Raw genomic sequence first — 26690 nt, forward strand, 5'->3', positions numbered from 1 at the left:
ATGTTTTCCCAGTATTATCATGTGATGTAACTTTGCTCCAATCGGGAAGCACTCGATAAACAAGAGCGGCGCTAACGAGCTACGCTTGTTACATTCAAAAACATTAGGAAGCTCTTGCCAATCGGTGGGTATTTAGGCTACACCAGCTCTGGCGCAACACGGGTATTCGGGGGCTGTTAATATTGGAAATCTAGCAAGTGCAAGTATTGGAATTCGGCTTCATTATGCATTCAGCGTCCACTGAAGGGTATACAGTGAGTTTGCTGCAGGCATAGCACCCGGTGCGACACACGGAACATAAAACGATTCCTGAGGGATCTCGGGAATAATAAAAAGAGGCGCCTAAATCGTTCTTTTGTAGTTAGGTTCCTGCACACTATGTGCGCTCTTTCTGGATCTGGATGCATGACAACAATGGGCTGTCAAGCTTTGGAGTTGCTCCCTATCTTAAAGTTATTTGCAACGGGCTGATATTCATACAGGCTACCGTGATACATTTATGCCTGGAAATACTGTTTTTTACGGATTGCCAGTAGCGCACGGACATAAATCCAATTTGGAGATATTTCGGAAAATGCCAGTACGAAACAGATACAACCTGGTGGACGACGTGGGGGATTCGCGGGTTCCTCTTCACAACGAGGAAGCATACCAACATGGGATCAGTTTTCAAGCAAAGGTGACATATTGATTTCACTGTCTTTATAATAAACTATCTCTTATTTAGTGTAAGGTCAAAACGGGTTTCCCATGGTCCTGAACTCCAGGAAGAGATAACATGCTACTGGAAATAATCTATGGCCAATTGGTGAACTTTCACAATTTAAGCGATCTTGGAGTAGGCAAAATCCTCATCTACAGGTAGAGTAAAACATGTTAAATTCGCAAATAAGAATATTGGAGCGAAAACGTTGTTAACATGAAACATGGTTTGAGATCGGCTCACCCACGCGGTCTTTAAGACCTACAAATTTGGGAAATTATCATGTAAGATAGTTGTCAACTGAGGACCGTTTCTGCGTTCTTTTGCTGCTTGGTCACTAAAGTTGTCAGTACTTTAGCGCAGTTTAACGTAGGCTATTTAAATTGTACATGCATATATATTACTTAGTAGCAGTGGTTTTATTGATTTAGTACTGTACATGTAAGCTTTAGCCTACCTTGAAATAAACTCTTGAGCGTCCTCCAAATTAAACTGGACTGTCACAATTTCATTATTGTATATATAAAGATATAACCGAGGCCTCGTCGGAAAGTAATAGCTAATACGTTTACAAAGGGTTCACATTTCTTGTTGAAAACAGTGTCCTCGAAAGGTTTCAATATTTGGTGAAAAATAATCGAAAACCTGGCTATAGACTGGCATGCACTCATTCAATACTGAAAATCAAATGGATTTTTCTCCACATTCAGCAAACGTTCAAATTACGGTTAAAAAAATAAAAATAAAAAAACAGTTTGGTGAACTTTGACTACTGGCTTTTAAGCATAAAATAATTAATTCTGAAAAATAGAAAAACACATTTAGAATGTTATTCGGTGTTACAATTTTTGTACCATAAGTACATTTGCAAATTGATTAATTTTCTATTTCAATACGTTATATATAGACCCAGTTGTAAGGCATCTCAGCGTGAAAGGTATAGTGTATTGAAACAAGTAACAAATTGGCTGGCATGTCAAAGCACCTCATTTTTCTGAGTAGACCTATACATTTACTATTGAAGCTCCCATGCAACATAAAAAATATAGGCTATTTAAACTAAACCTATGTTTCAATATATGTAACTGACAAAAATGCCCAGTAATAGAATGAATTCTTGTTCTGCTGGTTGTTTTTATCATTTAACATGTTGTATGACCCCACATCCTGCCAAATGCAGCATATTGTTTATTCTTATTTATATGGTATTGCCGCATACATCAGGCTTATGTAAAGGGCATACACAAGCATATAGATGCATTGCTAGCTGTCCTTTCCAGTCTGTTAGGAGTGATATAACTGAGATATTCTTTTGATGTTATAATATTTATTTATCACATTTCCTCTTATTGAAGATGTTAAAATGAAAAAAAAAAATAACTTGGGATGTTTAAAGACAGGATTAAAATATCTACAACTATCCATATTCCAGATCCATTTGAGTGCACCAAGATGTCTGAGGTAGCTAATGTCACATTGTGCTGAATTGCTGAGGTATTAATGTGGGACGTATTTGCTTATTATGCATATGTTTTGATATCAGTGCTCTCCTACAGCCTTGTTGAGTTAATTCTGAACATGAGCACCTCTCTTTGTAACCATTTACTCAGTTCTAATGATTGCAATGAAAGAAAGAAGTCAAAGTCAGTAAGCAGACTACACACCATTTTGTGTTTAAATGACTGTGTTACATGATGTGAATTATAGTCCATTGTAATTAATTGAAGTAACACTGTTAGATAGCTTGTGGTCTGGACACTGCTGCCTCGTGTTATGTGATTTTTTCGGATGTGTGACGTGTGGTAACTGTCACCCGGTCTGCAGTGCGCTTCTGGATTCTTGGTTGCTGTTTCTGCTGTGCTGGGTTGTTTGCTGTTCTCCTGTGCTGTACATCGATGGAGTAATTATTGTGTATAACTCTTGTGTTGGGTGCTTTGCAGTATGTGGGCAGCCTGGACGTGCCAAGGCCCAACAGTCGCATGGAAATTGTAGCTGCGATGCGGAGGATAAGGGTAAGTTATTCATGTCCCCATCGCTCACAGATGTACAGAACTTGGTGTCCTACCATTTCAGGCTGTGCACACAGTGAGACAGACAAGATTTGTTCACAACAACCCAGGTTCAGAATATAACTAAAAAAACAACCTGTGGGCCCGATGTATTGCCATGTACCAGCGTTCTACGATGTTCTTTCTGTTTTAACAGAGAAAGGCAGCTGTCCGTTATTCACACCGTACGTTGAGGTAGTGGTGCATTATTATCTCCTTTAATGTTTTCAGTCTGGTGATTGTGGGACATGAGGAGTGAATGCAAGGCTCAGTGTGGAATCACAGGAGCGCTAAATTATCGCTTTATCATGTGATAAAACACTGTGTCTGTAATCCCAGGCTGTCTGTTTGCATTCTTTTTCATTGGAAACTAAAAGTTGATTTTGTTTCACGTGATGATACGTTTCTCCGTACTCCCTTAAGCGCTGTGTGATTGCTGAAATGAATAGCAGAGGTCACAACAGGGCTTTCTTTCCTCCAGTCAATCATGTTATTATACTTCCTGCAGCTTGTATTCATGATTACAGGCACGGTTCACCCAGAAGGGCACCAGCCCTTTTAATTTGATACAATTTTGTGCATGATTGAGGTAACACTCAAATGAACCTCTTTCTAGGTGGTTAAATGTTTATTATTTATTCGCCTACCAGACACTGCTATCCAGCCTGTCTTGCTAAAGTTATTTTTGACATAGTGTCCATTACTACAGCTTCACTGAAGCAAACCAGAGTAAGTACCTTGCTCAAGGGCACTAGATCAGTGATTCCACTCCCGACTTAAACATGCAACCTTTAGCTTGTAAGCTTAGTTCCCTAAACACTGTTCCACATCACCACCCCTGCTTACACTTATGCCTTAAAGATCTGTTTGACTGAAGAATTGATTGCACATCTCTGCTTATACAATTTCACGTTCGTATTCACAGTACTGCCTGTGTGTTGTTAACGGCAGGTGAGGCAATGCAGAATGTTAATAGATAATATCTTTTTAACATTAACCTCATATAATTGCACAGATACATAAAATCAGTGCTTACTCGCAGCTAAAGCCATCATTTCTGCAGTAAACATTTTCTTCACTGAGGTGCTGATTGCGATTGTTGTTGTTTTTTTAGTCTATAGCATGTATTTTAGGACCATTATGTACAGTACGTGAGGAAGGAGAGGCAACGCCTTTGTATGCGCTGTATTAGCTATACTGTTTCTTATTTATAATACTGTAGGAGCTTGTTCTGTAAGGTAGGTTAAGATGTTTTGGTAGTTCCTCTTTCAATCAACCTAGCAATGAAAAATACCCCTGGGTTTAAGCAGGGCTTTGTCTGTTTCTTAGTTCACATCCATACTTCTACAGGGTTTCATGTAGGCCAAGCTGTATTCATTTTTATTTGTATAAATTATTTTGTAGGAAAAAAATGCATTGGCATAACTCATGGCACACCCTAAAAATAAGTTACACCCTGTCAAGCTCCGACTTGTGTCCTTTAAGTAACTGAAAAGTGCTTTTTAACAGAAACGTCTATGCGCTGCTGCTTACTGTTGCTGTAAAGAATATTTAGAACAAAATATTATTCTAAAGACCTGGAAAAAATGTTCTTATTGTTTTCTTTCAATTTAACCATTTCAGTATCAAGATCAAATCAAATAATATCTCAAATGTACATCTCTCACATATATGCAGCCCTCACTTTCTTTCCGGACCCTTTCTTTCTTTTGGAAAGGTCTCTGATTGTACTGAAGCCAATAATATTCACTGTACTGGTTGATTTGGAGAGAGCTGATAACTTAATACATTAATCAGTTTAATGAAGGTATCTGGCCTTGTTTCCGTTGTCTGCAATGGCCACTGCCATTGAAGAGCACCATTTAGCCTGGCCTCTTATAGGTGGAATTGATACCTACTAGCTGTTGAGGAAAAATGTCCCCAACCATGGCACCATCAAAAGTGTATGGTATGGTCAGGGTGGCGTTATGTAGTGTTTGTGTGGAGTTGTTTTGAAGTGGATACTGTCAGCACAGCCCTGTTGCATTCTGAAGCTAGTTTAGTGGGTTAGTGTGTTGTCGTGAGTGGGTCTAACAATAACAGTAAGCAAGAGAATGTCTTCCTGTTTCTCTGAAGAATAAGTAAAATTAGCTGTCTGGACAAGAAATAGAGGAAAGATTTTTTTGGATTGCTAAATTGGTCCATTGAAAACTAGGTTGTGTGCGTGTGTGCATGCGTGTGCGTGTGTGTGTGTGAGTGCAAGATTTTGGGACTGTCACAAGTTACCAGCAACAACTTTATATAGCTAGCTCCACTAATGATCAGTGTAATTCCCCTTACCCCTCTGGGAATGTTCTGTCAGTGAGAAAATATGGTAATGATTTGTTAATAAATATGCCTCTGGTTGTATTTTTGTGTATTCCAAAGAAGGTGTGTTTAAGAAGTCAGGAACACTGAGTGGCCTCTGCACGTACTTGCAGTATCCTGTGTTTCTGCTGGCTGCAGTTCTCTCCAGGCTGCACTGATAAATGGGCGCTCAATTGCTAACGTGCCGGGGATGTTGAGCTTGTTCAGGGATTCTGTGCATGTCTGTTGTCCTCTTTGGCCTGAAATGCCCCTTTGACAATTTAACACTATTGCAAATCCTGAAGGCAGAATTAAAGTCAGCTTTAAAAACAACATTGTTTTTCCCTCCTGTGTTCTGTGTTTGTGCATTTGTGCATGTGTGCACACATACGTACGCAGATGCAACCTGCGTGTGTGTGTTTGTACGCACAGACATAGACGTGGAATTTTGTGTGTGTGCGTGCATGTGTCTGTGTGTATTTACAAGTACACATGTACACAAGCTGAATGGGGAGCATTCCCTTAAATCATCTCTCAGCCTCTGAGCTGATGGTAAAAGACCTAAATGTTTTTGTGGAGCGTGAACAATCTAAGTTCTAACCTTTAAAAAAAAGGGAAGCCGTAAAAATAAGAGTGAATCTAGGATGATCTAGGGCTGAGATTTGGTGAACCTCAAGTGTATGCATATTCATCAGAAAATGTTCTTTGATTATAATTAGAGTAAATGGATAAAAACAAGGAGACTTAATTGCTTCATTTGTGTGGTACTTTCCTGGATCTATTTTGAAAACTAACTTCCTTCCTCTGATGTTATCTTACACTTGGACAGTATCATTATGTATGGCGCACTGTATTCCCATGATTATAGTCCAGGCATTCTCATAATAATGAAAAGGCAAATATACATACAGTATAGGCCCATTTAACTATTAATAATGTATATGTATCTTAATGTATCTTTACCTGGTTTCCTGTGTACATAGTGTACTTGTTTGGGGCCTGATGGAAGGTGGCAGTGCTTGATGGGAGGATGATGCCATTGCCTGTAATCGCTGCTCGGTGTTCTGGAAAGCTGTTTCAGACTCTACTGCTTGGTTGCTTGTAGATAAAAACATACCTGGAAGCACACATAATTTCTTTTATTTTATCTTTGTATACCCCAGGTAGATTTTGAAGTGTCAGAGACATTGATTCATGTCAGCTTGATGTGTCACAATAGATAGGTTAATAAATCAAATTGTGTTGGTAATGTAAAAAGTGTATCTCTACATTATCTGCCTCTAACAGATATATTCCTTCTTAAAAATTATTTTCCTATTAAAAATTAGAAGATGCTATTTTAGTCTACTCTTGCTGCAAGCATTAGCCAGAGATATTCACTAGACCAGAGGAGGAATGTTATGTAAATGTTATGGATCTATGGCCTTTTATCAGAGCACCAGGTATGCACTTTGCCAGATCCAAAGTGATCACATTTCTGCTAAAGGAATAATGAACCCATGCATTCTGACCTGAGTGGTGGGTTTAAATGTACATTCTAGCAGCTGTTGTTATTCTGCTCTATCCTGAGCCAAAAAAACAACTTGGGATGATACATTAATATGATTAAAGCATAAACTGTCATGAGCCTGGAAATCTAATGTGATTTGACTCTTTTACTTGGATTAATACTGAAAGAGGGATGAAGAACTTTGGCAGTGGCTTCAGCTTCAAAGTGAAACGTGTTCCAAACACAGCCCTGTGATATAGGCTACTCAGTAGGTACAGTAGATCATGGGCTACTGGGTAGGTAGATCACAGGGAAGATGTAGTCAGGCAGGCTACTGAGACTGGTGGAGGTGGCCTTGTGATTTACCCTAATGCAAGACCCACAACAACAAAAAAAATGAATTTTTTGTTGCTTAAGAGAGCCTTTGTTGCATCTTGTAGAGGTTTTCAGCACACTGCTGTCGGTTGCATTGTGGAGCTTTTAGCTTTATTCCCATTCACTTTGAGCAGTGGCACATAAACGCTGGAGATGCTTTGATGAGGATGGCAATGCCTGATCACTCCTCAGTGGTTCCCGTGATCTGCATGCTAATTGCCTTTGAAATCTGCGAGTGAGCTTTGATTACAAAAGCCTGGATATGGAGCCCATGGCGGAGATCTAACCTGCGAGAATGAGCCCTAGGCGGCGCAGGCGTACGTGTGTTTGTGCACGCTTCTGCGCGTCGCTCGCTTTCTCTCTCTGAAAGGAGCGATTCAGTGCCCCTGTTTCACCTCACCGTCTCCCAGAACTACATTTACATGGCAAATTTGTCTGCCACTATCAATTTTAATAAACCTAATGTGATTCCAAACCTCTGCTCCTGCATTTCTGTCAAGAGGCATGGCAATAAATATCCTGCCAGTAATTTATTTATTTTCAGTCCCGTCTTCTCCATTGAAGGGGCGGAGAGTGCCTGTCAATCTGCCACACCGTCTGCTCCTCACACAAATATGTTTCCAATTAGACTGACACATAGCGAGTGCTCTGTGACAGACAGCCTTTGTTATACTGCCAACCAGAACATCTCCTCTGACTGCTGCCCTGAGGGTCCTGATTGGGCACCCACCACAAGTCTCACTCGACAGGTCCAAGCCTCAGCGAGTGCACTGCCCAGGTACTCTTGCATCCTCTGGTAGAACTCAGGTGAGCCGGCTGATGGAGGACCCACAGAAAGAGCCATTTCAGATAAAATGCATGCAAAAGCCTGCAAAGGGAGGAAAAATGACTACAACGTCATCCTGACTCTGCAAAATGATATTTCCCTTAAATACAGATTAAAGTGAGAGAGTACAGATGGGTTTCATATCGGTGTATGATTTTGGTTCTTTTGCTCTGCGTGTCTGGGGCTCAGGCACTGTGGGAACACAAAGGAGAATCTTGTCACTCCGTCGGCACCATGCCTCTGAGGAAATGGACCAGGTCAGATATCGGCCTGGATCCAACTAGTTTGCCAGAAGACTGGATCTGCTTGTGATCTCAGGATATGGTGACCAAATGCATTTGATGTGCATCAAATGTGTAAGCAGGATTAATGATATGATTCTATTTGCCATAGCCCTGACCTCCCTCCCCCTCCCCCCACACCCCAGCCCCAGTTCAACAGGAAGACAAAAAGTCAGTTTCTATTTACTTCTTTCTTTGTTGTTACTCTGTCTTTCTCGTTCATCTCCCCAAATGTTTCTCCGCATTACTAGACAAAGCTTGTCCTTTACTATCCTGCTTGTGTACTTCAGTGTTTAAAGCCTTTTGTGGTTTGTAAAGCGTCCCCCACAGAAACACACCGGGGTCTTAGCATTAGCAATGATAATCATGCAGATAATCACAGTAATAAACATAAACCTTTTGTTGCACAGTCTGTCACAGGATTTTTTTGGGGGGGAGGGGGGTAGGGTTGATCCCTAAGCATTATGCTAGGGACAGAAGGTCTGTGTGTGTGTGTGTGTGTGTGTGTGTGTGTCCGTGGGGTGCACCCTGTGCCTCATTCCATTGTGAAGATTGTCATTTCTTGCATTCCCTTGGCTAAATCACATGCTCACATTGACAAAAGATGGCTGCTTTTGTCAGCACTACTGTTGCTAGAGCTAGTTGCTACTGGGAGCTACTGACAAGCTTGTCCCAAAATATTCTTGCTCTCTCTCTCTCTGTCTTGCTCTTTCTCTCATGAGACTTGTAAGTGACTCGGTTAATGTGGAACAAATTGCTGGGAAAATTTGAGAACCTCACAGGGGGGTTAGTGATACGTGACGGGGAAAGAAAGGGATCATTGTTTTAATTTACCCAAAAGCAGATGCAGCATCACGGCCTAGACGTGCAGTGTTGTACAGTGACTACCTCACAGGGGTGTGTGCAGAGCAAAAATGTTTTCATTGCTATGAAGAGACATTGAAATTAGTGATTTGACATTTTTTTCCAATGCAAACAGACTAAGATGGGGGGCGGGGGGAATAATGATCTTCCTGTTGTGTTTCCTATGCCATGGAACTACAGTGTTCCCAGTTTACTAAGGGCTGGCCGCTGGTGTGTGGATTGCAGCGTGTCTCTCACAGAGGTAATTGGCTGTGTGTACAGTGGGATTGGAGCTATACATTACCTGACAGCTCAGCCTCCCTCCCCCATCTCCTCTGCGCTCAGCAGTGAAGCATTCACCACTGTAACAACAGCCCTGTCTTCTCAGGGCTGTATTACCAGGCCATGTGATGGGACCCTGAGAGGCAGTGAAGAACTGCGTCATCCATGCCTCTCCTGTGGCTTCATACATGTCATTTTCATTGATGTGCCTCTGGTTGTAGTGTTAGAGTATCCAATATCAGGAATCACGCAATCAAGCCACAACCAGCAATCAAGTGACACTTTGCGCTGCAAGATTTTGCAAGCAGTTTTTACATTACATTTGACATTCATTATTGGGATTAAATAGAAACACCTGGTTCGATAAAATGAAGTATACGTTAAGAATACCATACATCCACGGAATCCCCAGTTCTATGCCTTGTGGCTTCTGTTCTAAAAGGCAGCTTTATGAGGAAAATGTGCTGTCTTTCTGTTCTGAAGATTTGGCAAGACCGAACAGATATCTTAATAAACGTTTGGCCCGGACAAGCAGTCAATAACACAAAGGCTTTGTTGGGGCCTGTGTTGATTTTCAGCCATCAATATTTAATTTAGTGATATCATTTCTCCTGCTAACTCTTCTGAAATCCTTTCTAGTTTCTCAGTGTGTCTTTCCGGAGATTGAGCTGCTGAAATGTTGGATTTGAGAGCAAAAATGATTGAGTGCAGAAATTATGGAATGTTTCATGAGATGGTAGGTCACACAAAATGTTAATTGTTTTTTTCATTGAACATAGATATGCAGATTATTCTTTAAGCGAGTAGTTTTAGAAAGCTTGAAAGGCATAAGTAAAGTAAAGCATACGGTGGCAAGAAAAAATTTGTGAAAAAGTTTGTTTTCTTACAATAATCATACATTCATTTTACAGTTGCAACTTATTATTGTAACTATTGTAAGTTATTGTTATGATGGAGAATACACTGGGGAACGGATCTGATTGCACTTCAGTGAAGTGGAGAATCGAGCAGTTGATCGTGGAGGTTATACAAGCTCTGCATGCAATCCTGATAATGGTCGGCAGCTCTGAAAAGCGAAGCGAATGAATCTGGTCTGGCTAAGTTTGGAGTCGGAGTGTGATGATACAACTTGATCACAATACGATAGTGATGCTCTGAACAACGATACAATGCAATATGGTGTCTCTTAATTTATAACGATATGATACGATTAACAACAATCCATCACAATACGATAGTGTGATTAGCTGTGATGTGAAAGTGACCATTAGATTTGACAGATTACCCCAACCGCACCCCACCGACACTGAAGAGATCATTGAAATAACAAACATAACTTTCAATGCTAACAAGAGTGTTTATTAATTTCAGTGCTTCAATCTACCTAAATAAAAGTTTGCCATGTAAATTAACGATTCATTGTGATATGAATAGATTAATACATGTCACAAGGACGCAGTTGTATCGTGACATTTGCACCATGATGCATTGATGCATAAATGTTTCATTACACCCTTAGTTTGGAGTGTGGCCAAAAACTGAGTTTGCATCTTTGTTTTGTTTTAATACTAATTATTGGTGTTGTGTGTAAGACTCCACAGGCACACAGATGCTGGGGAAATATAAGCCTCATAACTCAGTCTCATTGACTGCTTTTGGAGTTTGTCCCTCAGGGGCCACTTCTGTTAGCCCTACAGAGCATGTGCTAAAATGTTCTGTTTCAATGGTGAATTAAGTGAATGCACACAAAAAAGAAACATCCGTCACATTCAGCTGAATAGAAGAGGCAAGAGAATTGTACCGCCTCCCCCCCTTGCTTTGGCCCCACTCCCATCCCCCCTCCTTCACTCACTCCTTCAATTCAGTTAAACGGTTTTTACACCTCGAGCATCCATTATCTTACATTCTCCTATTTTAATAGAGCTTAAATCTCTGTTGCTTTCCACAACTTTCTTTTAAAGCAGGTTGACTAATACACAATGTCAGACACAGTTTTTTTATAGAAAGTGTGAATATGGTGTTTTCTATAGCAGCCTCCTGTCATGTAGACTCAGCGTTGATCATGAAGTCTAATGAAGTGAGTGAAAGTAATGACTGTATCCAAGGGTTATACTGCAGCTACGGCTCTGTGCTGAAGTATGCCTTGAACTCGGAGAGCGGCATTACTTCCACTTTGCACCACAAATCAAGCAACGATGTGGAGATAATTCTGCACTGTGTGCATTGTATTTTACTAAAAGTTGTTAAGACTGTAAGATTTTGTTTCTCATATGACATCTGTTTGACATCTTGGAACAGTCAGTCGTGCAACTGCACAAGTTTTCCAGTAACCGACCGCTTGTTTCAGTAAAAGAGCATTGTCATTAAAATGTCATTAGAAGTCTGGTAAAATGAAGATAAAAGAGAATCACTCTTTCACAAGTGGTGCTTTGTCACTCAAAGAGTAGATGAAAAGGGTTTTTCTTTTCTTTTTTCAAATTATTAGGACCTGCAGTCTGGGCAGAGGGAACAAGCAATATTAGACCACTCCCCAAATCGCCATAGCAACTTGGCACTACTACTGCCAATGTACGTTGTCTGCTGAATTTGTGTATGTGTGCGCGTGCGTGCATTTGTGTCCATGCGTGTGCATGCGTGTGCATGTGTGTGTGTGTGTTCAGTGTTTTTGTTTTTTCTGGTAATAAAGAAAGCCCCATTTCTTGTAAAAATACCCACTGAAATACACTTAGGGGCTCACACACACACACACAGTGTTTTTGTTTTTGATGCTAATGCAGAAAGCTCCATTTCTTCTTTCTTGGTAAATCTACCGACTGAACCAACACACTTATGGACACACACACACAAGATATTGCTAGGCTCTGCTGACTTTAACAGCATTATCTTACGTGACTTACTTTAGTGGTTTAATAGTGGAGGAAAGGGCTTCAAGGCTGTTGAGCTGAGAGATGGGATGCCCTACTTTAGACTGACAGTAGGGACAGAGAGTGTACATCGACAGTCGCTCTCCCCTTGCCCATTTGGCTCCTGTTCAACTCAGCCTGGAGGTGTGTGTGTGTGTGTGTGTGTACGAGTGTGTTAGCAACACACACAGCCCTGTGAGCATTTAACATGGCATAAACAAGCTAGCACAATAGGGGGGCTCTTCGACAAATTAATCAGATGGCTAGCATGCTAACTGGCAGATGTCCTGTCTGGATTGCTGAGATGCAATCAGGGCTTTTTCGTGGAGCGGGGTGTGTCACACCCCAGCACATCTTACTGAATGGAGTGTGCTGAGGCTGTTTGTTTCCTTGTGTGTATTTTTTAGGCTGACAGACATGGCCCATGTGCAGAGAGATGGAGGGCCGACTGAACCATGACCTCCCCCAATACCTTTTCCACGTTCAGGGCCGCTCTTAAAGCACCAGCTTTCCACAGCGCATTTCTGCTTCACTAAGAGATGACTGGCAGCTGTCCACCATGCTCTCTGTAAAAGTTACAGGTCGCTGCAGTTTGCTGTCCACTCAAGCGAGAGAATACCCGTGAAAGCCTTTCCTGGCATGACTGGTTATTACAGATATACTTTATAAAACTAGCATATTTATGATAGCACAGCGGTAAAATACTGCTGTTTATGAGAGCTGCTGCCAGTGTTTCATAATAATCATATTTTGAGGGATCTGCTGCTTCTGCTGTTTCAGAAGTACTAAGTACCCAATTTCACACACAACTTGTTGCTAAAGAGATTGTAAATGGCTATAAAATGAATGAGGTAATTTTAAGTTGTGGCCTTGTGATGTACAGTATGTGCAGCATGTTTTTATGTTTTCGCTGAGAGTAAAATGTTACCAACTAATGTCATACTTGTTTGGATGTTGCATCATTTTTAACTTTTCAGCGATTGCTCAAATACTAGATGATTCATGGATAGCAGTTTGCCTACAAGAGGAGTGTATTGTTCTCTGAGGCTGCGTAATCTCATGAATTTTGGCTTCAGTATGTGAGCAACATAATCTCTTTTCTGGGAATTGCTGAACCTCTGCCTGTTTTTCCCTCTTTCCAGATCGCTCAGGAAGGATGTGGTTTTCTGTGCACACTGTTGTGCATTTGTGTCATCCCGCCTTTGCTAAATCGGAATCCCTTGCTGCTCCCTCTGTCTTAATGGGAAACCCCATGTGAGCTTCTTCCTTTGATCCCTCTGTGTGAGTGGGTGCTTTGTGGGCCTACGGCTCAGGTCTGGTTAATTCAGGACCGTTATGCAGCACTATACACGCCCCCCCCACCCCCCCCCCCATCCCCCACTGCTCCCAGGCTGGGTACGGGGGCTGGGGGAGGACTCAGCATGGCTCTTGGCACCATGCCAGTTTTGCAGATAGAGTATGCCTCTGCATAGTGAGCTGAAGCTTGGCGGTGGGGGGGTGGGGGGGTGGGGGGGGTGCAAGGTCACTGAGCAGTGCTCCAGGCCAATTCGCCAGCCCAGGACACAAAGGCCACAGCGCACATTCAGAGCTCTGCCTCCCAGCAAATTCTGACACACTGTTTCTGTCTGAACCAATCATTCTCCCCCAAAGGTCCCTGTGGTTTATTATTTATTTTATTACTATTAATTCTTTTTTTTAATTTCATTTTTTGTGGACAATGTCCTTTGTCACACTAATTTCTCACACAGTTTAGGCTGAAATGGTCCAAGGGTACGCAGTTGGTATGATTTCACTTTGTGCTCTTATTTTTTTCTTTTGACCCTGCTTAAGAAGGTCCTGGCTTTATACTGTTGGAGGCTAACCCTGACAAAAGACATTTCAAATTTCAGTGGAATCTAAGTAGCACTGAGCTTCTGTCAGCGTTTCCTTTTCTGACAGAACACTTTGATGTTGTCATTTTTTTAGGGTGAGGCCATGTATAAGCCCCTTGGGTTTCTTGCCTCTCCCTGCACTATTTCACTGTTTTTAAATCTCTTCTGTTTCTGTTTTATATTTTAATTGTGCTAAATAAAATCTAAATCAAATCAGATGTACTCTGGTTTTTATTAAGTTATACAGCAGTCCTCCCAGGGCAGGTTGCTTGAGGTGAGGTTCCTTAAATCAAAGAGCCCATCTCTTTGCATGTCAATTATTCAGCTGTCCTCCAATGAGTGCCTCACACTAGAAGCAGAGCCTGCTGTCGCTGTGTGGCTGCCACTGCCGTTAGTGGCAGCAGTTCTTGCTGCTGCTCGCGCAGGAAGAATTTATGACCAATTACCTCTCCTGTTCCCTGGAGCATCACTGCTGGGTCTGAGGAAGGCGAGAGCCCCCTCTGCACTGCAGAGCCGGGCAGGCTGGAGCTGCGGTTTCCTCCATTAAAGAGTGAGAACTGAATTCAGCTGAATTATCTTCAGAACAGCATAGCTAGAGGAAGTACACTCCGACATGGACAGAGTCTGTATCTTTAGCCTGTCCCTCTGTGCATGTGTGCATGTGTGCATGCGTGCGTGTGTAGTGTTGTGAGCATTATGAAGATGGTTGGGGACCTATGCTGTGCTGTACTGAGATTGGGAGTTGATGTAGTCGTACAGCTGCACCCCCTCCCCCTTACCTCTTGTACTGCTACACTGAGTGAGTATGAGAGAGAGGATGTACTCCACTCCTGGGTATGTGTTTATGGACTGGTGCTTCTTCAGTCGTGATGTGACAGGCACCTGTCTATGGTGCTCTCTCAAGGCCCCCAATGCATAACCACCGCTCTTAGGAGGCCTGTGGGAGTTTGTGGATTAGTCTGCTGCCCTAACATATAGGCCTACCTGGAAGCAGCAGAAAGGACAGCTTGTCCATATAATCCTGTGTGCAATGGAGTCACTCTTGCATATTTAGTGTTTGTGTGGATACATGTGGATATATTTGATCTGTATTTTACACTCTCCTCTGTGAAAATGTAAAGTACCTTTCTGGGTTGCATTATGACAATGAGAATGGAAGATCAGGCACTCTCAGTATTGAGCATATTAATTTATTTCACATAAAGTTAGTCCCCAGGCAAATCTGAAATCAGACTATTAGATAGATTGTGCTATTTGAACCTCGCAGAAAATGACACTGAGATGTCATGCTGCTGAATTCTCTGGGGACAAGGAGCCTCACTTCACAAGAGTAAGCTGTGAGCTCGGTTTATATTGCTTTAATGTACAGAGTGTTATTACTTTTTCAATTTCAGCAGTTATGTAGGCTGTCCCTTCTCTTGACAGATGGTGCTTTTATCCTTATTGTTCTTGCAGTTCTGTACCAGCAGACTGTATATGTGCCCCCCTTTCCCTGTTTATAACATGGGCAGACTGCGGACCCCACTTATCTTAGGGGGGGAGGTTACCAATGCACCAGGGGTCCCTATAGAGCGTACAACCCTAAGTCCCCAGAATCTGTCTGCCCCTAATCCTGTTATATTCCTTGCCATTTGAAGCGGAAGGAGCTGCTTCATTTCCCAGGTCTTACCCACCCGCGGGTGAATAGGATTATACCCATTGTCCTGCCTCCTGTGGCCCAATAACGGGTTACACTTTTGATGGGAAGGCCCCTGATATCCCTTCTCTGGTCTCTGTAGAGTTTGGGAAAACCTCTTGGATCATCCCTGATTTTTATATAGGCCAGTATTATTTCATTTTACATGAAACCCAGTCGTCCTCTTTCATCCATCCTACTCTTTTGAACTACGCTCAGGGGACAACACAAAAACTGGCAACTGCAGGGGGGAAAGGCACAAATAATGTACTTGTGAATTAATCACAAACGTCCCATAGCTCAGCTGTGACTGGAACTGCAGGCAGGCTGAGCAGCTCTGATGAGAGGAGGTGAAGCCATGGGGCATAAGCACAGGTGCTCAGCGTGCTTGTGTTAAGCCCCAGTCTTTAGGTGCGTGAGCTCTGGCTCCTTTACCCCTGAGCTATACTGCAGTAGTGCCAGACCAGCTGGCAGGAGGCGGCGTGTGGATTAATCTCACACATTGGAGAGTTTTATTTATTACGTCTGGAAAACATTTCTAATTAATCTGAGAAGTGCCGGAGAGAACAGAGCCATGCAGAGATGCTTTCCTCAGCGGGGCTGAGAGTGGCGGAGATGTGAGTAAGGCTGGAGCAAACTTCCTGTTGTGTGAGGCCTGTAGACCAGGCCCAGAAAGGGTGAAGGCCCCATGCTCTGAATCTTTGACCCCATTGGGGCAGGCAAGTGGGTGAGAGGTGGGGGTGCTACGGCACTACATGGCTGGATGGGCGTGGTGGTTGTTCTGGGCCTGGGTGCCTAGCTTAGCTGCCATCCTCCCATTGTATGATGGGATGTACAGTGTGAAGAGGATCTTTTCATCACCAATTTTCTTTTCTCATTTGCACAGACGTGAAAGCAGAGGAGGGTTAACTGAATAAATCACCGCTCATAAGGGCTAGAGACACACCTTTTCTGTTAGTCTGTCTGTTGTCCTGCTGTTCCAGTTCCTCTGGTTCCCCTGAAACGCACGTCTTGCCGCTAGCGAGCGATGGAAAGTGACGTGCCGGTAATAACCTGTCACTGCTGGAGAGGACGGCCATCTCACCTGTGGGTCTGTGTCAGCGGCGCCAGAGCTGCCGCCTCATCTGCCGCTGCTGCTGTCATCGTCCGCTGGGGAGGCTCCCGAGTGCCGCAGAGCTCTGTCTGTGAACTGCTCAGGCGAAGCAGGGCTTTCTCCTGCGTAGATGGATGGAGATGAAATGAGAGATGCCATATTTCATCTGCGGCCTCATTTATAAAAATGTTCCTGATATAAAGTTAGACTTAATCTTAAAATAATTTACAAAGTTGTGTTTACGCTTGATTTATAAAGATAACCGAGACTGAAAAAAGTTGCTTAGGTTGGTTTAAAGTGGGGTATCTACGTCTTACGCGCCTGTTATTTATAAGTCTCCAATGAACGTAAATTGGAACCCACGTGAATGTGCTTCCATTCACAAGGCAGTCATTGATTGTGTGTCTCGTGGCGTAGCCTGTAGAGCACTGAGCACATGCTCATTACGAGCAGCGACGATGGTGGTTTGAATCCAGCCGCGTGTCCCTGTCTCTCATTCCCCATTCTTCCTGTCTCCCTACATTGTCCTGTCCAATAAAGCTGAAAAAGCCCCAAAAATATATATTAAAAAAAGAGACTGTTATTGTTCATGATTCTTGTACTCTTTATGCTTAAAATTGATTAAATCAATTAAACGCTGTGAACACTGCCCACTTCAGGGATTCCTGTGCAGCCCTCAAACCCATGGTACGTCCACGTAACCCACAGGGATACAATCATACCCACAAAACAGTGCAGTTTTATAACTTCTTAGTGGCCTATACAAAAAACCATGACTATCTCAGATCTTAAGACCATTGGATAAATTAGATCCCTGGAGTTCACTTTTCTGCTTCCGCTCAGCATAATTAACATTAGAACTCATTTTGTTTTTAATGTACTGTGCTCATTGTTATAAACTTAATTGAGAGTCTTTGTTGGATGCGAGGTAGGTCCCCTTCCTAAACAGTTGTGTCTTCAGCAGTGAATGAGAAATGGTGAGACTTAACACTTCCAGAAATGTTTGAAAAAGTTTATAACCATCCACACTATATAGCAATCTGTGAAATATGATCATTGCCAGGAAGCCAGGGCTATAAATGGGGAACAGTGACAGAGATTCTCTCCAGGGCTGTGGGGGGAGAGGGAACATGTCTCCAGAGCTCTGTCCTAGTTTTCATCACTCCCCTGCAGGGCGCATTGACAGAAACACCATTCTATAAATGGCAGAGATCTGGACCTAAAGTGAATACTGTGCTGTACGGTTCAGTGTGTCTGCTACACCTTTTTAACGCCTCCACTGAGACGGCACCCTGCCGTTACCACTCTGCACACTGGAAATTGAGATACTGAAAAGGAAAAACGGGCGTGCTGGCCTTTGCCTAACTGGGGTGACTGGAAGAGGTGTGACCAGTGGCCTCTTGTGACTGAGCTCATTTTTCCAGTGAAAACACAGCTGCGGCCCCACAGGTTACAGGACATCAACAATGGTTCAAACTAAAGATGAAAACAAAGGAGAATGCCCTAACTGCCTTACACATTTCTGGAAAACAAGCAGCAAGAATTTGTGATTATTGGCTGATTTAGAATGACAGCAGAGATTCACAAATTCTACAAGATGCACACAGGTCCCTGATGTGGTTTACTGACATTTGGTTGAATTTACCCTCCTCTGTCAGTCTGAAAAACCCCCAGCAGCTGGACTCTCTTAGTTATGTCACCAGCAATTATGTAATTTGCTTCCTAAATAGGACGTGGCCCCTGATCTCAAGAGTAACTTGGGTGCATGTTTACAGAACAGTGTGTGGTCATGGTCTGATGTGTATCCATAGCACACAGATTGCATACAGTTCATGCATACCAGTACTGTAGCACCAGGACAGTAAATTGAGGACAACATACTGTACATGGGTCACTTGGGTTTCATGGCATGAAATCTGCTTAAGGCAGTGGGTGGTGGTTTTTCTAAGCGGCCAGTTGTGGAGGAAGCGCTCTCTATGGCAGAGCCTCTCCATTCAGCATTATGCATTTTTCATGCCAACATCTGACTCCTGTGCCTTCCAAATGCCAGCACAGGAGCCGTTTTTTCTGCATACATACTGTAGGGTTATGTATAGGGTTTCTGCTTGGCCATATCTCCAAACTTCAGCCACCTTGTGTAATGTTCTCCATTCAGGAAAATCTTGTCATGAAAGTGAGGTATCAATTTTCAGTGCATTGTTACAACTGTACTGTTACAGATCCCTGCATTGAGTACATACTCCAGAGGTAAAAAAAAAAAAATTAATTTTGTAAAAATTGACAGCAAGAAGAGATTGTTGATACACACAGAACAGAAACAAATAAAGGCTTCCTGCTACATAAATCCATGGGAATTTGCTTATCTGACGTTCCTGTCTGCTTGTGTCATACGCTGGAGATGGGCACACTGAGTGATGGGTTTTGCAGAGATATGGAAGCTATGGGTGGGGACCTTCCACCAACAGTGGCCATGAGAAGGATGCCACCATCTTCCATTCCAAAATGGAACAGGGTTTTAATCAATTTTTACGGGGTGGTCCAATTAGAGGGAAGACTCCCTCCCTTGTAACCTCATGGCAACAAGCTGATGGCTGATGGTATGAAGGGGAAAAGAGAGCGCATGGTCAGAATGGGAGGGCAGGGCTGCTGAGCACAGTACGTAATGAGCAGTGCTATACGGTAGCCTTATCAAGGATAGGTAATGGCACTGAACAAAAGAGGTGAGAAGCAAGGAAAAAATATGGCCGCGTAGAAGCAATGTGAGACCATCGTGTTCCGCCAAACCAAAACAGCAGACAGGCCCACCCAACCACAACAGCAGACAGGCCCACCCAACCAAAACAGCAGACAGGCCCACCCAACTGAAACAAACAGCAGACAGGCCCACGCAACTGAAACAGCAGACAGGCCCGCAGATACTTAGGCAACAGCATTGATAGTTCCCAGAACCTGTTTTCTCTACAACCGCAAGCTACCCTACTTCTTAATGGCCAGGTTGACTATAGGACACATAGAGACAGGTGCACTTGCCAGAACTCCTCCAGACTTTTAGTGAATGCTTAGTAAATAGTTGGCCATTTGTATAATTGGTATATTGGTCTTGGTGATTGAAATGTTGATATTTTGTTCCCACACATATAGGTGTCTGGCCTTTCTATTCAGTGTATGATTTTTTTAATTAAAGGACAGCATAGTATGTGACACACACTAATGCCTCAGTGGGGAACTTTGAATTGAAAACTTTATTTGATCATTACTGCTCCTCAGGTCCACTCACTAACATCTTCGTTATGTCTGGGGATAGAACATGATGCAGTGGGCTGGAATCTTTCATTTCTTACCTGTCAGTTACTGCTTAACTTGCAGAAGTTAATTCCCTGCCCTTCTTTGGTGTTTGAGCCTATTTCCAGTGACTAGGATCTCATACATCTTTCCGTTGTTTTCCAAAAAACCTGGTTCTGCTAAAGAAGGGGCTGCATGGCCTGTGTGCTTTCTGAAGACGAGCTGGAGAGTCAGATCAATATGGTTTCTAATTCCTGCAGCCGAGCGGAAAACTGCCTGTCAGATAGGCCCTGATAGGTGCCCCCTCCTCTGACATCACGCTGAAATGGGCCAAAGTCATTTCCCACAGCGAACGTCATGGAAATGGGTCTTAATGTTCTCACCAGTAGACTGAGGCTTCCCAGAGTCTCTTTACTTCACCTGGTCTATAAGCCAATTTATCTGGTTTTGCACCTCGTTTTAAATCTGGCCCAGGTTAAGAAGGATCAGTAAAAAGGTTATTTAATCTGTGGTAACAGTATCCATGCATCAGCACACCAGCAATGGAGCTTGTTTGATTCATTGAATAAATGTACTATTTTTATGTTAGAGATTAATTGTTTACAAACTTAAATGAGGGTGCATGGAAATGAAAACATAATGCAGGGTGACTTCCAGCTGAATTTCCCTACTAAATCAAGCTTGGTATGTGTGCATGCAAGAGGCACAAATCTGACAGATTGAGAGAGACAAAAGAATGAGGGTGTAGCCTATATGTATATGTATGAAATGTGAGATGGTCCCCTTGTTGATGATGACATCACCCAGTACAGAGACTGATAGCAGAATGTTTTGGAAAGCTTCCACTTGAACGATTAGGCCTAGCTTATATGCTGGTTTACTCAGTGTAGCTTGCTTTGTCTGACTCATGCAAAGGCAAAAACTCTACATCTGATTTTTCATTTTTAATATTAGAAATCCTTGTCATGGTTAATAGCTCCTCGTTGAAGGCAAAAATAAATAGTATGCACCCATTCTGATGAAGTCAAATTTTTTCCATTCCACATGATCTTGAAAATCTGTTTTCCAGTTGAATTGAAGAAGGATAGATGGTCTCTTTGTATTTTCAGTTCGTGAAGATGCTTAATGACAGTTTCTGCATTTTTCGGAGAAAACTGAATTCCAAAGAACTGTGTAGCTACATGTGGTTGCTTGGATACATCAGAGAAGCCATTGTACAGCGGTATAGGTTCAGCTGCGCTATTGAGAGCCACTGTGACCTCCAACATGGTTGGCATTCTGTGGTTGTGAGGACACTGGCCCGGAGTCTCTGGGTAATCTGCATTCTCCTTGTCCAGCAGGCATTCGCAAGGGAACAAAACCTGTCATCTTCAGCCATTGACAGGGAATCGTATCGAGTCTAACATCTTTTTGCTAATTTACTATCATGAAATATTGTGTGTTGTAATCTTGGCACATAATCTGTAGAATTCCAAATGGGGTCAAATAATAATGCAGAAAGGGTTTACATAAGTCTACATAATATGAGAAAGTGGGTGATACAGTTTCAGAAATCACATGCTTATAAGCCAAGTGCAGGTTTGCTTGATTTAAAATAAATAAATAAATAAATCATCTTGGAAGTGACAGACACTGTAGCCACATTGTACCCATAATATTATTTTAGTTGTAAAGCTTTTTCATGTGGTGTGTGACAGCAGACTTAGGCACTGTGTGCCTTCCCTTACAAAGGATTGAAAAGATGTTAATTATGAATTCATTAAAAATGCTAACGAGAAAAAAGTCAAAGACATTTCTTAGAAGCTCATCAAGTGAATAAATGAACATGGTCCAGGCTAAGGGAGAGTTGATAAAGATGTCTTCCATTATTGTATTATTTAGACAGTTAATGTAAGTTCAAAATGAACCCCCTGAAATCTGTGTCTGATGGGGACCTTTTATCAGGGGCAATTTGAACACTCATCTCCTTGTGTTAATTGTTTAAAAAGGATAGGCCAGCTAATACTTCTTTTAATTTGAATTAAGAATAGCATTTTCAACTATTAAATGTCTAGTTCTGTTATTTGTTAAATGTTTGTTATATGTTGTTCTCATCATTTAAAAACCCAGTGACAACACTTTTCTAATAGAACTTATCAAACATAGTGTTACTTAGCCTGGAAAGAAAATGCTGTTTGAAATTATATTTACAAAGAAATCAAGGACAATGGTAAATTGGTGCACAGATTGTGAGAAATTTAATTTAGGCTCACCAGTTTGTTTAAAGGTCAGTGTTTGCATAACAATGAATTCCCTTCACTCAAGGTGTGTATGAGAAACCAAATTATAACACAGTTTCTTGAAAGATGTGTTCTGAAGAGAACTTTAATTGCTTGCATGATAGAAATCACTCAGAAGCACGCTCATTCTTGAATGTAATTTTTAATTACATTCAATTTGGGTAAATAAGTGCAATAAGTTTTAACCCTCGGATCATTTAAGCAATATTTTTTGTAATGTCTGTAAGAGGCCTTTCTGCCCTATAAGACTGATTTTGAGAGAGTGGCTGCATTTGGCCTGGAAAATGCAGTGCTCAGTAGTGATCAAAATGTTCCTGTTGGCAAGGCTTTTTTAACTGCTTCAGAACAAGCCAAAGGAGCTGGTTCTGCTTGCCAACGTTCAGCATTTTTCCACATTGTCAAACTGCTGTGTAGTGAAAGGGTTGTCAAGAGCAACTTTTTAATTGTTTTCTCTGATGTAAATAAAACAACATTGGGAACAATGCAAGTGCATTAATCCCTGAATATTTCAAAACACTTTGCACTTAAGCTAAGAAAATATAAAAATTTCATGCTTGAATAACGTTACAAAACCTTTTTTTTTGTCTCAAGCAGACACAAAATGTAAATTATAAAACATTTGGCCATACAGGAGTGTGGCTGCTGTTTTATTTTCAAGTACTTTTACAAGGAAGGGAGTAAAGTTATTCTGGTACATGAAGATTTTAGTTTTGGGGTATGTGGAATTGCCTTTCCCTTAAACAGCAATGACAGCACCCTGAGAAGGAAGCTGTAATTTTTCCTGTAGTGGGTCTTGTTTTGCTCCATGAGAATAATCTTGCGCATTAGATGCCAGCCCCTCTATCCACCCCCATAGATGTTGCTACCTCCCAGCTAACAGCTTTGGTTCTGCTAGGTTTCCTTTGGTTCATTTGCACCATTGATTCAGCAATGTTCTCGCTTTGCCTGAACGGCTTCCTTTTTTCTCAAGTGTATATTGATCTTTTGTTCTGAACATACAGGGTGTTAACTTTTACATTTTAAACAGTGGCATAAAACACTGCAATTTGTTGTTCTTTATGAAGAGGCACCTACTGTAGGTACTTCTGCGACAGGTAAGGTGTATTGTGGTTTTGGCACAAGGATTTTGGTTCAGGCTACAGAAGAAATTCCCTATTAATTTGGCATAATGTGCCAACTTTGGACATGCCTCTTAAAAGAACCATAACATTGTATATCAGATAGGAGTTTTTCTGTTGCTGTGTCCTACATGTCTCTAATTGCAAGGTCATTTTAGCAACAGCAGAAAAATCTATATAATCAGTTGTTGAGATATGAGGGATGGGAATTTGATGTTGCATATTTCTTAATGCAACAATTTTAATGTTGCAGCGTGATAGATGGACTAGCAGATGTTGAACGCTCTTGAGAATAAAGTGGCCATCATTTCTCCCTGACACCCCCCTCCCCCATCATCCTTCACACACTCACATTGGTTGCATTGTTTAACCTTGAAATATCTCTAGATATGCTCATGCGCACACAACACAAAACAAACATGCTCTGTGATGGATCTTTAGCCAGGAGCATCGCTCGGCCTGCTGACAAAGTCATTTGGTTTCCACTTGATTTCTTTTCCTGGGAGGTCCTCCAGAACAGCCCTTTTGTGCCTTGAAATCTGTGGTATTAAGATTACGGTGGATTGTGACTTTGTGTGCACCCTGAAAGTTACAGGAAATACCTGTATAAATGCTGCGGCACTCATTAACTTTCTGTAGCATGTCCAAGAAAGTGTTTTTTCAATAGCTATACCCCACTGGGAGTTTAACCACCATGGAAAATGGTAAAAAATAATATTGTCATATTATTTTGTTTTTAAATTCCATTTATAAAATGCATCAAGCAAAGTTAAGAACAATGTGGCAAATACTCTATGGTTTACTCTATGCAATAAATGTGTGGGTCTGTATACTCGTACAGGGCCACATGCCTGCAGGTTGGCACACATCACTGACTGAAGAGCCTTTGCTACTTGGCAGAAGCTGCTATGATTAATGACCAACAACGGACCAAAAAACGTGCAGAAAATTAAAATGTTCTCATGGGCTAGACGGTCAGTGTGACAAATAGGTTGTACACAACCAGAAGGTCACAGGATCACATCCCAGGCGGGAAACCGTTGTACCTTAAAGTTCCTCATTTGTACTACTCAGAATGGATTACATAAAAGAAAAGAAGTAATGTGTAAGCAGTGCAGTATGGAATGTGGAGCCTGGGTCTTGTAATGCTGTGATGGGACAGCAGCTGATGCAGACATTGAAGTGAAGGAGTTATTGTCCTCATTAGTGTGTAAAACAAAGCGCTGAGCAATGTTTATATTCCTGCTAATGTGTCAGTCTTCTTGCATGTCTAACACATTCATCATTTAATCAGCTCCCACAATTCCCTTCCCTCTGGGACCCTGAAACTTTAATCACTGTCGGCCAGCAGCAACAGGAAATGAAGGCAGCACCGTACGCACACACACACACACACACACATACAAAGAGCTACTGACATGTTCACACAGGAACACAGCTAGGCTCTCACATTCACATTGACTTTGGCAGGCCTTTTTCAAGTAGTGACCAATTAGACCTTGGAAGTCTGGCTAACCATCAGGCCAAAAGATCCTGCACTCACAGGCAATGAAGCAGCAGAAGAACTAAGACATGACATTGTTTTAAAACATGTATGGTTGAGGCTTTTAATAAGACTTTTCAGGTGAAGGATCCCACAAAGTTCCCTCCATCATGCTTAAATAAATCTTTTAATGGCAAAAAGTCTGACATGACAGCTATGTTCTTGTCTGCCTTCCTTCTCATCCAGGACCATGCTGAACATAGTTAGACTATGGCAGAATTTGTTAGTCACTCTGTTTATAGAGAAGTGGGTTCTAATTTACAGAGATACCACAGAAAAGGTTTTTTGAAGCCATCCTTAAGAAAGCAGTGTCCTGTCCTACAACAAGGACCTCTCGCTTTAGGACAAGCTCAAATGGATAGTGTGGCTCTGTTTAAACCCTGCTACACATACAATCATCAGGTCAGTTCCTGCTCTATATATGTCCACACTGTGCTAATTCTAGGACCCGAACTGGAATTGGAAAACAGTTAAAGAAATTCATTTAATCAATTTTGGAGTGGACTCAAACCCGTCCACATTACATGGTGCGGTCTGGGGGGACTGGTGTCACCAGACACGGTTGCCCTTTAAGATTGACATGCAGGAGAAGTGAACTGTTAAGGGGCATATTGACTTGTTCCATCCAGGCATCCTGTGATGTTTGTGACTCTGCTGCTCAATAGATTCAGCATGTGTGAGACTGAGGGAGGCCATTTATATGGGCCAGTGGGAGACTGAAGGGACTCCTGTTAATAAAATCAAGGGATGAGAAAATGGGATGACTGAACCCACTGTAAAAAATTGAAATGTGCTTGGAAAAGTTTGTGCAAAAAAAGGAGCCAACTGGACCAAAGATACTACAGCCAACTCTTAACAGTCCCCAATGGGCGCAGTGCTCAAAGAATATGGAATTACTCTCTTAGGAGCATGTTTAATTGGGCTTTTTTACCTGGAGTACATGGCAACTGCCTGAGCACTCCCAAGGAATAATGGGTATGACTGAAGAGGATGAAGAGGAGTAGCAGTTAAACTTCCAGCTGGCTCAGCAATATGTAGTGTTAAAAACGGTATTCTCTGCATGCTGCCAAGCTGTTTAGGTGACATGATATATTTGCGAGCAGCTGGAATAATCTTCTGATAGCTTACTGTGTTTCAGCATTTCCATATAATGATGTCAGTGTTCCTGCCTGGGGTCGGTTTGCGAGAGGCAGGGGTAATTACATGCCACTGTCACCACGCTGAGAGCCCGGCAGAGTTTAAAAGAGACACATGACACTCTCTGAGACCTCATTCTGCTGCTGTTCCTGTGACCTGTCAAAGTGTAAAATTAGGACCAGAGATTCATGTGTTTATCAGCATCTGCTCCCCTTGTTTTTCAGTATGAATTCAAAGCCAAGAACATCAAGAAGAAGAAAGTGAGCATCATGGTGTCTGTGGACGGGGTGAAGGTGATCCTCAGGAAGAAGCAGAAGGTATGTTCTGGCCTGCTGTGTTGCAAGAGCCAAATTATAGCATCACTCAGTCCATTACATCCCATATGCAACATCAATTATACAGGAAGTGCTCTGTGGACCTTTCAGCTTTTTCATTTTTTCCTCATGAAATTTGTTTATATCTTCAGAGGAAAGAATGGACTTGGGATGAGAGCAAGATGATGGTGATGCATGACCCCATATACAGGTGAGTCTTACACCGGTGATGCAAAACCTTATGTAAACCATATCCATTTATACAGCATAATCTTCAACCTCCCTATTAAACAGGTGACTCAA

The 26690-nt window shown here is 42.0% G+C and overlaps 1 protein-coding gene and 1 long non-coding RNA gene across 2 annotated transcripts in view; both read left to right on the forward strand.

Moving 5' to 3' along the window:
• Positions 1–26690, forward strand: part of si:dkey-34e4.1 (carboxyl-terminal PDZ ligand of neuronal nitric oxide synthase protein) — a 56704-nt gene continuing 30014 nt past the window's right edge. Inside the window, exons 1-4 of the mRNA XM_064307810.1 lie at positions 1–679; positions 2644–2715; positions 26298–26390; positions 26540–26598. Of these exons, the coding sequence (XP_064163880.1) occupies positions 500–679; positions 2644–2715; positions 26298–26390; positions 26540–26598 (404 nt within the window). The 5' untranslated portion in view covers positions 1–499. The remainder of the gene's footprint in view (positions 680–2643; positions 2716–26297; positions 26391–26539; positions 26599–26690) is intronic.
• On the forward strand, positions 10279–13015 carry LOC135239264 (uncharacterized). The gene is made up of 2 exons (XR_010325325.1): positions 10279–11740; positions 12483–13015. It is a non-coding gene; the product is annotated as an uncharacterized LOC135239264 (long non-coding RNA).

Source organism: Anguilla rostrata, chromosome 14, assembly GCF_018555375.3.
Source record: "Anguilla rostrata isolate EN2019 chromosome 14, ASM1855537v3, whole genome shotgun sequence".
Lineage (NCBI taxonomy): Eukaryota > Metazoa > Chordata > Actinopteri > Anguilliformes > Anguillidae > Anguilla > Anguilla rostrata.